At 40.7% G+C, this 14,248-nt stretch overlaps 2 protein-coding genes across 2 annotated transcripts; one reads left to right on the top strand and one right to left on the bottom strand.

Annotated features, from left to right (window-relative positions):
• The first annotated feature begins 399 nt into the window (after positions 1 to 399).
• On the top strand, positions 400 to 4,780 carry LOC137201014 (cytosolic 5'-nucleotidase 3-like). Its single transcript, XM_067615821.1, has 9 exons — positions 400 to 556; positions 1,005 to 1,103; positions 1,454 to 1,523; positions 1,638 to 1,684; positions 2,550 to 2,635; positions 2,812 to 2,901; positions 2,997 to 3,159; positions 3,266 to 3,466; positions 4,096 to 4,780. Exons 1-9 carry the CDS (start codon positions 554 to 556, stop codon positions 4,204 to 4,206), a joined length of 870 nt encoding a protein of 289 aa, XP_067471922.1. The 5' UTR covers positions 400 to 553; the 3' UTR covers positions 4,207 to 4,780.
• Positions 4,332 to 12,437, bottom strand: fkbp10a (FKBP prolyl isomerase 10a). The gene is made up of 10 exons (XM_067615820.1): positions 11,984 to 12,437; positions 11,070 to 11,215; positions 10,782 to 10,971; positions 9,130 to 9,275; positions 7,832 to 8,021; positions 7,599 to 7,744; positions 7,299 to 7,488; positions 6,886 to 7,028; positions 6,631 to 6,794; positions 4,332 to 6,501 (listed from the first exon to the last, which is right to left on the bottom strand). The coding sequence occupies exons 1-10, from the start codon at positions 12,172 to 12,174 to the stop codon at positions 6,325 to 6,327; spliced, it is 1,683 nt and encodes a 560-aa protein (XP_067471921.1). The 5' UTR covers positions 12,175 to 12,437; the 3' UTR covers positions 4,332 to 6,324.
• Positions 12,438 to 14,248: the final 1,811 nt, after the last annotated feature.

Genomic DNA, 14,248 nt, shown 5'->3' with positions numbered 1-14,248 from the left:
CCTTTTGTATTTGCAATATGACATGGTTTGTTCCCCCCAGTATTATTTAATGGACCGGGGTCCCGCAGAGAAACCCTGGGTCAGAGACGGGGTGGGAACCTTGAATCGGTGCCTTTGCTTTGAAAGGGAAGAGTACACACCGTCCCATCTCAAGTTATGCAAGTAGTGATGCTGCCTTCACGTGCTTACTGCGGGCTCGTAATTGTGAAAGCATCAGACAAAGACATGTATCGTGCGCTTTAAACCAGAGAATACATGACTGACAGCTACGTATTTTCACATTTCTCATACACTTTTGAGGCGGCTTTCACCAATTATGTAGGGTAAACTTCAAATCCCGGTCACTGGGATTTCAATAACAAGTGTTTCCCTCACTGTTTTGTTGTTCAAGCGCTGGTTCTTGAAATCCCCACAGTTGCGAAAACGGGAAGGGGGCAGCAGAACCGTTCAATGATTCTGTCGTCCTCATAGCAACAAACCAACGGAGACTGACCACCGATGACACACATTTTGTCAGGATAACCTTTACGGATCGTCAGCATATTTCAAGAAAATGGTAACCGTATTCAGCAAGTTTTTTGGGGGAAAGCCACATAGCTACATGGATGCAACCTACACTAATGAACTTGCCTACTAGCTTAGCCAAGCGCAGCTAGCTAACCAATGCTGACTAGTGTAGTGTGGCTAACGTTAGCTGACGTTTCACTGGTTCCTCTTTGTTTGCTATAACGCTACCGTCTTAGTAAATTACAGTAAGTTACAGGAAAGTGCGTGTTATTGTGTCAGCGTCTTTGCATTGGCTAATATTGTGAAGGCATGTGCAGCTAAACGGTGTGTTAATTAGCACCTGACCGGTTAGCTAACTAAGTTATCTTTCCATTCAGCTGCTGGACTCGTGTTTGATGTTTAAACAAACAATGAAGGTTTGCAGACCTCCAACGTCACACTATCTGTCTTTCTACCTCCTGGATACACACTCACATACATTTTTTTTCTTTGCTTAGATTCCAGAGTTGTCCAACCCCTCGGTGTGTATGAGGGACCCTCAGAGGGTGCAGGAGATCCTTCAGTCCATGCAGAAGGCAGGCTCCAACACGTTACAGGTACACAACATATCCAGTGTATGTGAGAGCTGCAACGATTCATCGATTAGTTGTCAGCTATTAAATTAATCGCCAACTATTTTGATAATCAATTAATTGTTTGGAGTCATTTTTCTCTGATTCCAGCTTCTCAAATGTGAATATTTAGTTTCTTTAGTCCTCTATGACAGTAAACTGAATATCTTTGGGTTGTGGATTGTTACGGACAAAACAAGACATTTGAGACTGCATCTTGGCCTTTGGCAACAGTCAACAGTATGGACCAAACGACTAATTGATTAATCGAGAAAATAATCGTTAGTTGCAGCCGTGGTGTATTTACATTCTTGTCTCTTTTTTTTTAAACCCAGGTCATCTCAGATTTTGACATGACCCTAACAAGATTTGCATATAATGGGAAAAGATGCCCCACATGTCATAGTAAGTCCACCAGAAGTTTTGTTTGAGGTTGTCAAACACATAAAAGTTGGTTTTGGCAAAATGTTTATGAATGACTGTGTCATTGTGTCATTTTGTGTGTGTTTCTATTTGCAGATATTCTTGACAATAGCAAACTTATCTCTGATGAATGCAGAGAAAAGGTAGGAATGAGGCTTTTGTTGCAAAAGCAGATTTTCTATTTCTGCCAGTTCCATCAAGTTAACTTGCCCCAGATGTAATGGCGTCAGTATTTTGATGCTGTTACACAGAGTGAAAACAGCTTTTAAGTATCTGCTCAGGAATTGGGTTGTCTTAATGTGTTATTGAGCTGTCAAGTAATATTGAACAATGTTTGACAGAAGGTAATGATACTGTAACTAACTGCTTAATACATAACCCATCTAGCTCATGGAAGAGTGCATTTTTAAATATAGTTACCGTACATTGCACTAGGTCATGATTTAGTGGGGAAAAAACACATAATTCAGTCTATAATTCAGGAAATGTAAGGGTGATTTCGTGTTTTATTTTTATCCACATGCAAATTGAAACATCTCAAACATAATGCATTTTTAAACTTGATAGATCTTACTAGTGAATTACACATTTATATGCCTTTTTGCATTCCAGAGGTCTTTATTTTTCAAATTATAAGCGGTAGACCACTTACATATTTGGTATTTAATTTGGCAATAAATCATTTATTTATTCATTAATTCTGCCCTCTAGTGGGTGATAACAGGAATGGAAGCAGGCAGAAAAACTGAAATATGATCTGTGACTTGACTCCACTTGGATGTAATGCTAAAACGTGAAGGGTGGTCTTGCTATTAAATCTTTTTCCTCAGTGCATTTTTGTATTTGCAATATGGCATATTTTTCAGTAGGATCAGATATTACTTAAACTAATATTTTTAAGAGATTGTCTGGACTTTGTTATTATTGTAACCATAGACAAAATGAAATAGACTGAGGAGAAGTAAGTTGTCCTAAAATGCACCCTGTCTACTGTCTTGTCTCCCTCAGCTGAAGGATCTGCTCAACACATACTACCCTATAGAGATCGACTCTTCACGGTCAGTAGATGAGAAGCTGCCCCTTATGGTGGAGTGGTAAGTATTTAGTACAGATACTTTACCTTCTGAGTTCAAAAAAATGTTCCTGATGCTGATCTGGGAGCTTGCGATTTTGCTTTGGGGTCACTAGTGTGAAGCAAATAATAAACGTCTCTGAACTTCCAAGTACTTTTAATGTGTTAATGACACTGTTCTGCGTCTGTATCTCGCAGGTGGACTAAAGCTCATGAACTACTGGTACAGCAGCGGATCAGGAAAGATCTGCTGGCCACGGTGGTGCGGGAGTCTGATGCAATGCTGAGGTAAGAAAACCTGCTTCCTCTAAGAGCCAGAAAATTATATTTGTAGTTAAAATGCTGATAATATGAGTGGGTTTATTCTTATAATGTCTCAACAGGGAGGGCTACCAGCTGTTCTTCGACCACCTGTATGAGCACAGCATCCCTCTGCTCATCTTCTCTGCTGGAATAGGAGACATCCTGGAGGAGGTGATTCGCCAGGCCGGGGTCTTCCACCCCAACGTCAAAGTCTTCTCCAACTACATGGACTTTGATGAGTCTGTGAGTATCCTCACCTTAAACATACTACAATTTGAACCCCACAGCAGGATGGAGGCTTGAGTTGATGGGGGACACACCCTGTATGATTCTTGATGTGCTTACACAGGGAGTGTTGAAGGCTTTCAAGGGAGAGCTGATCCACATCTACAATAAGAGGGAAGGTGCCCTGCTCAACACAGGTCATTTCCAGGAGCTGCGGACGCGGCCCAACGTGCTGCTGTTGGGAGACTCTTTGGGAGATCTGACCATGGCAGACGGGGTGCAGGACATAGAGAACATCCTCAAGATCGGGTTCCTCAATGACAAGGTATAAAAACACTCACTCATGTTCAAGAAAGTGGCGGGATAACAATACAGACAGATATTGTATTTATTTTTTACAATTCAGTCTTAAAATGTCAACAACTGGCATCGATTACTTCATAGTGTTTGTTGTCAAAGTTACAGCAGCACATCCACCTTCTAAAAGAATACAGCAGCTAGAAGAGCACAGTCACAAATTTATCCATGTTACAGGAATAGTTTGACATTTTGGGAGGAAATGATTTGCTTTCATGCAGAGAGTTAGATAGATTGATATCACTCTTAAAGCCAGCAGACACTTAGCTTAGCATAAAGACTGAAATCAGAAGGAAACAACAAGCCAAAGGAGAAAAAAATAGCTACCAGCACCTCCAACGGTCACAAGTTAACATGTTGTATCTTGTTCATTGAATCTATACACAAAAAGAAATGTAAAAATGACAATTAGTGTTTTTTTATGGGGATTTGTGTGCTGGAACTATTTCTACTGTGTTTGCTCAAGCTTCATATGTACCCCTTAATTATGGGAGCAAAACTGATTTTCTCATTTGAATCTCGACAAAGAGAGAAAATGTCATTCTGACATTTTAATACTCACTCCTCATCTGTTGTTTTTTTTTTTTTTGTTCTCAGGTGGAGGAGAGGAAGCAGTCTTACTTGGACTCATATGACATTGTGTTGGTAAAGGATGAGACTTTGGAAGTCTCAAACGCTATACTGCTCTACCTCACTGGTAACAAGTGAACTGAGAATGTTTTTTTGTTTTTTTTACTACTGGTCATTTAGTATTGGACACTCCAGTGCCATCAGCTGAGGAGGCTTCTGCTCAGAATGTGCCAGATGGAGGTTGAGAATTCTTTTTTTTTAAAAATAATTTGACTAAAAGGTTTTTATTTTGTGTGCATGAGTCCCTGTTACACACATATTGTTTTACCAGACTGTTCACAAGTCCAGTTTACAGCCACAGGTCACGTCCACCACTCAACCATTTTTATATCATCGTCAACAGGTCTCCTCATGGTTATGGGTAAAAAACTGCTTTTGGATCACACTGTATATGGTGGAAGTCAAGATTTGCACTGTGTACCTACTGTGCAACATGTAAAGTGTGTGTATGTGGTTATGGGTGTTTTTTTTGTTTTGTTTCGGGAATGGTTGGTTTTGTTACAGTTCTTTCATACAGAATGTAATGATAAAGGGAAGGAAAAAAAACGCACAACATAAATGGCAGCACAAGATTTGGTATTTGGTTACAAACTGATCTCCAGCCTCTTGCAATAAAACCTCTTTCAGGAACATTTTAACTGGAAACTTGAAACTTGATGTTCTCCTTGTTTTATTACAGTGTTGAGTCTTCCCAGTTATTTGAATTCCTCACTACATTGTCAAACATAAAGAACAGGTTGTATTTTTTTTATGTTAACGATTGTTTCTCTTATATAACACCACAGCTCCTAAGTGTCTTTATTTTATTATAAAAATTTATACGTTCCACAACACACTCTGATATTATTTTCTAGAATAGAATTTCTACAATTGTACACACTAGCCACTCCCAAACATACTGTACAACCAGTGGTTTTTCACCATTTTTACATCAAGGGGAAGTGTCTGTGGCTCTGCATCCATAGCTAGCCATTTGACTTACATTATTTATTAAAAAAAGTAATATTCTTAAAAGATAGGCCCCGCCCACATACTTCCCTTTAAAAAATCTAATATGCTTCTTTTTTTTTTTTTAAATCAACAGAACAGACAATTTTTCTTCTTTCACATTTTTAAATACCTATTTCCCATACACACCACACTGGCCCTCAAATGTAGATGTTAGTGACTATGTTTACGTGCACAAAATATTCCAGTTTTTGCCCTTATTTTCCAAAAAAATATTCCTACTAAAAGGTGTTTACATGGCTAATGAGTGTGAACATTCCACTAATATTCCTGTTTACATGCAGAGGGTTTTCAGGGTTTCCCTCTGCTCCGGTGGGAACGGGAATCACAAGATCTCCGGAGGCAGTGAAGTAAACCAGCGAGGTGAAAATCATAAGTGAGCTGCTGCCTGATATTTATAAGTGATAATGATATGACTGATATTATAAATCTATAGCTACAGCCACATCCAGTACCTAGGTTGTACCATGATGTTTACTACACTGCTGAGTGTTTTTCGTGCATCACGCCAAGTCGTCGCCGTCAGTCCGACCAATCCCCTCCGTCCTCGTCGTGGAGAAGGTTTGCTGTTTTTCCAGCCTGCACTAAACAGCTCTCCGCTCTCCTCTCATTCCTCTCCTCTGTCTGCCTTCCTGCTCCAGCATATGTCATTTAGCCTGCACAGGGGTGTGTTACACAACCAGCCCATCATGCATCTCTATCCCAAACTTGCAAACTGTTTGCTAGTTGCACAGAGCTGACCGTAAACAGGAAAGAGGCCATGTGTAATACTGCGATAAGCGAGACGCATATTCTGAATGTGCTGTATAAATTTCCAAAGAATGCTCCTAAAACCTGAGTAATATCGGCATATCCCACATGTCTTAATTGCAAAATACTACATTTAGAATAAGGCCTAATTCGGAATATCCAAATGGAATATGCTGTTTACATGACCCGTATTAAATTCGGAATATTGTCATTCGGAATAATAGTGGAATATTAGTGTGCATGTAAACATAGTCAGTGTTGTTCAGCTTCATATTTCAACACTATGAAACCAAACAGCCTGATTGCCTTCAATAGAGGCTCAACAGTGTTTCAGTATTTGAATTTTTTTTTTTTTTTTTAAAGAGTTGCAAAACAGTGTTGCTAAGACGACAGCCACTGCAAGCTTGTTCTTGACAGCCGCTGAAATGTGTGTCCTCTTTACAACTCCTCTCGTGCCGCAGACTCCTCGTTAGCATTCAGTTCATATTCTACGATCTTCCCGTCTCTATTACGGTCCTGGTTGTCGAACATCCCCTTAATGACGACGCTGGCATCAGCCCCTGGCCGAAGACGACCTTTGCCCTCTTTAACTTGGAGCATGATGAAGGCTGAAAACTGGAGAAAAATAGGAGACGGAGTTGCACTGTTACAAATAGTTTTTACTGCTTTATTCCTTGGCTGCTTGTCGTGCGTTAAAAGATATATTTAGAGGGTAAAATTAGATTTGGTTAGACTGCTTCTTACCTCCTCTAGAGGGACCTCTTTGTCACTATTGAGGTCCATAGCAGGAAAGAGGGGATCAGGACTGTCTCCCAGCCACACAAACATGTAGCCTTCAGGTACACCCTTCTGTAGCTTCACCAACTCCAGCTCGAAGAAGAGCACTGCACTACTGGGGACTCCTCCAGCTGGAGACACCAACATAAGAACATGAAAAAGGGAAAAGTGTGTGCAGATCATAACATATGTAGTTTTATCTAAGCAGTTCCAGTGAGTCACCTCCACTTTCTCCGTGGCCCCAGTGAGGTGGAACAACCACCTCCCTCTTCTCGCCCATGCACATGCCACTCAAACCTTTCTCCAGACCCAGGATCACCATGTTCGCTCCGAGAGTCGTGGTGGAAGGGGAGTCAAACTGATCCCTGGAAATGGACACACACACACAGCTTGTTATGACTCGTAACAGACAGAATTAAAAAAAATAATTATAATCCAAGCCAATTAAAACTTTGCTGTGTATCAAAACCTCGGGCCATGCAGGCGTACGTGCTGTTGTCATGGATATGTAAATGGTATGATATCTGCAGTTCCAGGCCCACAGAAATCTGTCAGACAAGGAGCCAGCAACGATTACATGCAGCGAACCAGCAGGAGGATGCAGTGTAGCAGAGTGAACAGCAGAGGGAGCTCACGAGGAGTACAGCAGGGTGCCGTCCATCAAGGAGCAATTATAACGATACTCAATCAAATCGTCGGCCTCGCTGGTAATGTTGCATTCCTGCGGCTTGTGGGTCACTTTAATCTCCACTGGATCTCTGGGGTTGTGGAAATCAATGACGTGGATGTCAAAGACCAGCACAGCAGAGCCAGGAATGAGGTCTCCTAAAGAGAGGGAACAAAAAAATAAACAGGGCAGCGTTATAAACATAAATAAGCCTTTCAGTGGGTGTTTTTTTTGCTCGATTACAAGTCTTTACTTGCGTCAAACTCACCAACTCCATCTTCTCCATACGCCAAGTGAGGAGGCACGATAATCCTCCTCTTCTCTCCTATGCACAGCCCTTGCAGGGCTTTGTCCATCCCTCTAATCACATATCCCATGCCGATGTAAGTGTTGTAGGTGCTATTTCGCTGGTAGCTGTCAAAGGCAAGAGTGACAGTCTTTTTATAAGTCGTTTTGCTTTTACTTTATTGCCTTCTGGAAATAGAAGAATCTCAGTTTTACCTCGAGTCGAAGGCCGTGCCATCCTGGAAGGTGCCGTTGTAGTGGTAGCGGATGTAATCTCCGGTCTCCGTCTTGCGGTTGCAGACTTCAGGTGCGTACTTCACCTGCATGATCAGATCATCCTTAGGGTTGAACACATCAACCAACAGCACTTCCAACACCAGTGTAGCCTGAGGAGGGACTTGAGTTCCTGTTGGGGAAAAAAAAGTAAGATAAGCCAAGTGGAAAAGTCAAAGCATACTCCAAATTTTTTTACTTTTTATCCTCCAGGCAGACCTGTTGTCCTCTCTTGCCCTGAGACTTTTCTTGCAGTGACTTGCAGAGGCAGAGAGGCTCGCATGTCATTAACAGTCATTTTCATTATAATGCAATAATAACTCGTCCTTGTCAGTGCTCCCAGAGGGCAAGCAATAATCAAAGAGGAACGCTGTGAGACGGAAAATGTCAGAAGATGAGTCTTGACTCTGATATGTACGCAGTTGGACACAAGTAAAGGACACACCCACAGAGAAGTACTTTCAAAACCGTCTCCGTTTTCAGCGTACGCAAGTCCATTTTCATATTGTACTGAAATCATTTGGAACCAATTCTTGCCCCTGAAGTAGTAAATAAAACTAAACACTTATAGTGTGCTTTGATTAAAGGCCTGCACTAAAGAAAAGGATATGCAACCTGTAGTTATTCCGCTAAACTGACAAATTATACTTCCTTAACGAGGCTATGAAGATGAACAACAGCCACTAAAAAGATGCCCTGTGGAGTTTCTGACATCTGGTAGTGCTATGGAGCAGTTTTTTTTATATGAGTGGATAAGAACACACGTGTACACTAGTGATGTGATACACGTGCCTGCCAATGGTTTCACATTACTCTACTGATTTACAGGTGGCTTAAATACACTAAGTAAACCAGCAAGGCAGGGAAGAAGAAGAAGAAGACTGCAAACTGGCTTTTTACTATACACAATAACTTTTGTTTGTTTACAAGAAAACTCCACAGGTAAAAGGAGGTAAAACGAGAGTCACATGCTTCACTATTCTAACTTTTTATAAGCAGTGTGTGGTCTTTGACAGCTCTCAAATATTGACATCGACACCCTCATCTGACACTGAGCGAGTCAACTCTTGGTCAATCAAAGTCTGTTGAAACATAGATTAAAATTTAGCTTATTTTGGCCTCTAAAATTATCCTTAGCAGAGATGTTCTGTTCTTCTCGGTTAACAAATACTTTGCAGGTGAGCACAAAAGATACAACTGTGCAAACATTAACAGCTATCTTCATGTATTAGTCTTAGTACCGTGGCCGTTCTCTCCATATGCCAGGAAGGGCGGGACGATGACGATGCGCCTCTCTCCAACACACATGCCCAGAAGACCTTCATCCATGCCTTTGATGAGGTGACCCTTCCCCAGGTAGGTGTCATAGGTTTCGTTCCTCGAGTAACTAGATTAAACACAGGAAAAAAAATGCTTCTTGTAAAGCATGGTAGAATTTGTGAAATATTGGCTATTTTTTGGAAAATATGACTGATCATGCTGAAAACCTTTGTTTTATTTAGGAATGGTGGTTGGGTGAAGCCATTTATTTTCATATGATTGTGTTTGCCCTTTTTAAAATCATAATGATAACTGAAATCACCGAAATGGTCCTGATCAAAAGTTTACATACCCTTGAATGTTTGGCCTGATAATAAAAACACAAGTTCACGCACACAGGTTTAAATGGCTATGAAGGGTAAGTTTCCACACCTGTGACTTGTTTGATTGTAATTAGTGTTTGTGTATTAATAGTCAACGAGTTTCTTAGCTCTTGAGAGACCCTGCACATTTAATCCAGGGCTGCTCTGACTGTACTGGATACTGAACCACGGGGAAAGCAAAAGAAGGGAGTTGAACTTTATAAATAAGGAAAAGGATATAAAAATGCATCTTTAGGGGTTACAAATTGGGTTACACTGAGTCAAGCCTGGGCCTTGAGGTCACACTGTAATTCTTAAGCAGGGAGGAGACGTTTTCTCCTCTTCTTCAGACTCCAGCTGTCTGTGATGTTTTGGGGAAAGCAGAAACCTCTCTGATAGAGGGTAAATCAGCATTGTTATGGTCACAAAGGTCGGAGGAGGCTTTCCTAGACAACACAGATCGGTGGAGTGTGAAACCAGAATGTGCTGACAGTGACCTGAAGTTCCATGCAACGTGACCTGAACTGACACGGGTTAAATGCAGTTCCTTGTTTAAAAACTAGTGAACCAATTAGACTAGTTTTTCATATTGTAGTCTGATCTGCTGAGGTTAAAGAATAAGACTCAGACTTTCAGGGGGCAGAATGGAAAGAGACAGAATCCGAGTTGCAGATGACTTCGATGTTCGCTATTTCAGTTCTCCTTGATCAAGTACTCCAATAAACATTTTCAGCTTTAAGACATCAAAGGCTCGTGTTCGCTTTTCTCCACTGAGGTGCTGACCGTCGCTCTAAATGTCCACAACATTCAAGCTCTGATAAAGAAGTGGAAAATGAAGGGTTCTGTTGATACCAAGCCACGGACAGGTAGAAAAACAAAGATTTCAGCCACAAGTTAGTGCCAGGAAAATTCTTCAGATTGCAAAGAAAAACCCACATGCAACTTCAGCTGAAAGTTGCATGTTGTTTCAAGATGCACAATAAGGAAGTACTTGAACAAAAATGGGCTGCGTGGTCAAATTGCCAGAAAAAAGCCATTACTGTGCCAACTCCACAAAACAGCCCGCTTACAATATGCCAAACAGCACCTAGACAAGCCTCAAAACTTCTGGAACAAAATTATTTGGACTGATGAGACTAAAATTGAGTTTTATGGTCACAACTACAGACACTAGGAATGGTACACATCTTGCAGATTCTGCCAGGGTATGTAAACTTATGAGCACAAGTCCCGACACTCAACAACACCGCACCACGCTGCAGCTGTCTCACCTGGAGTCGAAGGCTTCACCGGACAGCAGGGTGCCGTTATAGTGGTAACGCACAAAATCTGACGCCGCGGTGGTGCGGTTGCAGCTCGGTGGCTTGCTGAGCGTGCGGATCTGCACCTTATCCTCAGCGTTCCAGATGTCCAGTAGGTGAACATCATACACCAACACAGCGTCAGGAGGAATTACACCACCTGTCAAGTAAAAAGACAAAAAAAACAAAAACACAGATTGGCATAAACCAACACAAATACTGTCACCAACAGAGCGTGGTTACTGTGTTCCTCTGCACCTGTTCCTATGCTTCCATAGCCCAGATGTGGGGGCACTGTGATCCTCCTGCGTTCGTTGACACACATGCCCTGAAGACCCCGGTCCAACCCTGTTATGAGTCTGCCCAGGCCGACCTGGCTGATGACAGCTTTGCCTCGTTTATAACTGTGGACAGAAAGAGTGTATAATGGACAGAATCTATCAAGGGTAGAAATGTTGGTGGAAATTACAAAAAAATATAGGTAACCAGAGAAAAAGACACTTTAAAATGAGTTCAGGAGGCTGGAGACACGGTGCTAAGAACATTTTATGGTGCTGTAAAATCACAATCACATGTTCCGTCAACATCAGTAGTACTATTTAAAAAAGGATTTTGTAATCCTTGTGGCTTTTTTTATTCTGATTACCCAGTTTATTACATGTAATTTTGCATCTGCAATACATTTCTGGATGCTAAACGAATATGCACTGCAAAAATACAGTCCCCTCTCAACATAGCAATAAAGTTTTCAATGTCATTTAGCTAATTACATAGTTTCATAGGTAAGAGGGCCAAATATGCGATTGACACGTCTGCAGTTATTATCCTAGCTGCAGAATATTGCCTGCCAGCATGAATCAATCAAAGGAAAACAGTTGTAGCATGTCGGATGTTGTATTTTCTTACTCAGGTGTTACTGAAAAGTGTATGAAAGAAAAGGTCAATTTTACTGCACTTTGCACCATTTTGTCACCCCTGGAAACATGTTAATATTTCTGAAAAAGGGCTAAAAAATCATTACATGCTGAAAGCTTTGTTTTCGCACGTGCCGTCTTGTTACTGCAGCTCGCGCTTAACTTTAAACACAATGCCAAATGTTCATGATGTAAACATATGTTAAGTAAGCCATGAATGCAGTGTTGTCTCAATTAATGAAATTAGAAGTATTTCACCTGGAGTCAAAGGTCTTTCCGTCTGCTTGGAAGGTGCCGTTATAATGATACCGAATAAAATCTTCCGTTTGCACTTCTCGAGGACAAACTTTCGGGATGTCGTACCGATCGACAACAACATCCACTAACGGCCCGGGGCTGCAATTCACAACATGAAGTATAAGAAAAACCGAAGATATTATGAGGTCCATTTTTTGGAGAGTTTTGACAACGGCACACACGGAACCAGGGCCTGCCTGCCTGCCAGTGGGGTGATGTGGTTCAAGAGGTGGAAGAGCAGCGCTAGAAGTTTGGAGGAGCCCAGCAGGGTGAAGCCAGCTGGAATAAGACGCACTACGTCCGGTTAAAATGAGGAAATACCAGCCTTCTCTAATATCACGGAATATGAAGAGATTTACATTTTAATGTTTTGTTAAAATGCATTTTTGTTGTTTTCGATTCTGTGAGGTCCACAGTGAGGACTACTACTAAAAATGACAAAATGTTATTAACCCACTGAGGCAGAAAGTTGCAAGTGTAGAAATTCAGAATGATAAAAAAAAAGTTTTCCAAATAACCAGATTTGCCACCCTTGGTCCATGATGCAAATTTAAGATTAAAATATGATCAACTTTATTTATTCCAGAAGTGCAAAAACAAAAGCATAAAAGTACCTCTTAAAAAAAAAAGACTACTACTATACACAATATAAACATGTGTTATATTGAAATTAAGCATGAAAAACTCAAATAAATAGGCACTAAATTCAAAACACCAGCATAAATAAGTAACTGTTAAGTGTATTAAGGTAAAAATGTGTTTGCCATAAACATGTTATATTTGTGACTATAAACTCATAAATAAAGTAAGGAGACAAGAAAGTTGCAATGCATAATTACATTTAAAAAATGCACTTGAGTGAATTAATTGTGTTTGCAGGTGGCAGTGTCAACGGCTGAATGCAGTCATTTTTTGGTCCTAAAGTTATCATGAATTAGATCAGTAGCTCTAAACCTTTTTGGTGTCACAGACCCCAAATTGATACACATTAGGCCGCAGACCTGTATTTGATAAGATGTAGTCTCATGATCCCCATCTGATAGGATTTAGTTATTCATAACTGTCTTTACTGTAGACTGGCAGATTAACAGCGAGGAGTGTGAAACTTATGAACAGAATAGGCATTCTTATACATTCTCTCATTGGACTGACTTCTAGTCAATGAAATAATAGTGAAATTAAAATATTCCCCATTTTTCTAGGGACTCCCTAGAACCCCCTCAAGGACCCCTGGGGGTCCCCAGACCTAAGGTTGAGAACTGCTGAATTAGAGTGTGGAATAAGCTGACAACTGAATGATTTTCAGGATGGTGAAGCTGTGGGCTCTTGAAAAAAGAATATAATATTGTAGATCAAACAAATGTCAATGTGTTTATCAACCGTATCTCCAGTGATCCTGCTTGCAAACAGCTGAATTACAGATTGAGAAAAGTCAGCATAGCGTACAAGCTCATATTACTTAAATAAAGGAAACAATCAGATATATTGCCATGTAAAGAATATATTTCCACAATTTAAAATGCTGTGCTTTTATTTTGTGGGAAATCAACCAAACTTCCGGCTTTGTTCTGTCATTGTGTGTCTCTCTTGACGCATCTAAAGGGGTCGTGTACTCCAGGGAGCAGTAGGAGGAGGAGGAGTGGCCCCCAGGCCCCCACCCACTTTTTAATGGAATTCTGCAAACGTGTAATGCCTGGCCCAGAGGCCTGTACTCATGATCTCACTCACGTATGAGGTGAGCCCCAAATTATAACGTACTTCCCCATGATCTGAAATGATTCTGTCGTTTTAGTTAACTGTGACAGGCTTATACTGCCTGCTTTTTTTTCTTTTTTATATCTGCTACTACATTTCCAGAAGTGATTCCACCCAGAATTACTTTTTAGCACATCTGTCTGCTCGGTCATCGTCCTCTGGGTCCTAATAACCATCCAACTACCAAAACAGTCTGTGTTGCTTCTAAACTTATGAGTGAAAAAGGCTTCAAAGATTGCAGACAAGAGGTAAAATTGACCCACTAGTGATGAGTCAACCATGCAGATACATTTCATGCTCACCAATCCGTGTCTCAGCTTGTCAGTTTGCTTGGAATGTAGGTAGAAATGCAGCTCATTAGACAACTTTACAATGAAAATATGTTTCTTTATTAATACAGTGTCTGCTTACAATATGAGAGCATGTAGCAACAATTACAAAAAACAATAATTAAAAATGAATAATGCCCTT

This window comes from Thunnus thynnus, chromosome 17 (genome assembly GCF_963924715.1).
Source record: "Thunnus thynnus chromosome 17, fThuThy2.1, whole genome shotgun sequence".
Taxonomy (NCBI): Eukaryota; Metazoa; Chordata; class Actinopteri; order Scombriformes; family Scombridae; genus Thunnus; species Thunnus thynnus.
Note: the sequence above shows the minus strand (reverse complement) of the source record. Positions and strands in the feature narration are given on the sequence as shown.

What these genes read in the sequence shown, in the direction of transcription:
- fkbp10a (XM_067615820.1), bottom strand. Translation starts at nt 12,174, where the DNA reads ATGGACCTCATAATATCTTCGGTTTTTCTTATACTTCATGTTGTGAAT. An exon ending in GTATGGAGAAGATGGAGTTG is followed by an intron (nt 7,489 to 7,598) that starts GTGAGTTTGACG and finishes CCCTCTCTTTAG; the next exon opens with GAGACCTCATTCCTGGCTCT. An exon ending in AAGAGGTCCCTCTAGAGGAG is followed by an intron (nt 6,502 to 6,630) that starts GTAAGAAGCAGT and finishes ATTTTTCTCCAG; the next exon opens with TTTTCAGCCTTCATCATGCT.
- LOC137201014 (XM_067615821.1), top strand. An exon ending in GAGTCTGATGCAATGCTGAG is followed by an intron (nt 2,902 to 2,996) that starts GTAAGAAAACCT and finishes ATGTCTCAACAG; the next exon opens with GGAGGGCTACCAGCTGTTCT. An exon ending in ACATGGACTTTGATGAGTCT is followed by an intron (nt 3,160 to 3,265) that starts GTGAGTATCCTC and finishes GTGCTTACACAG; the next exon opens with GGAGTGTTGAAGGCTTTCAA.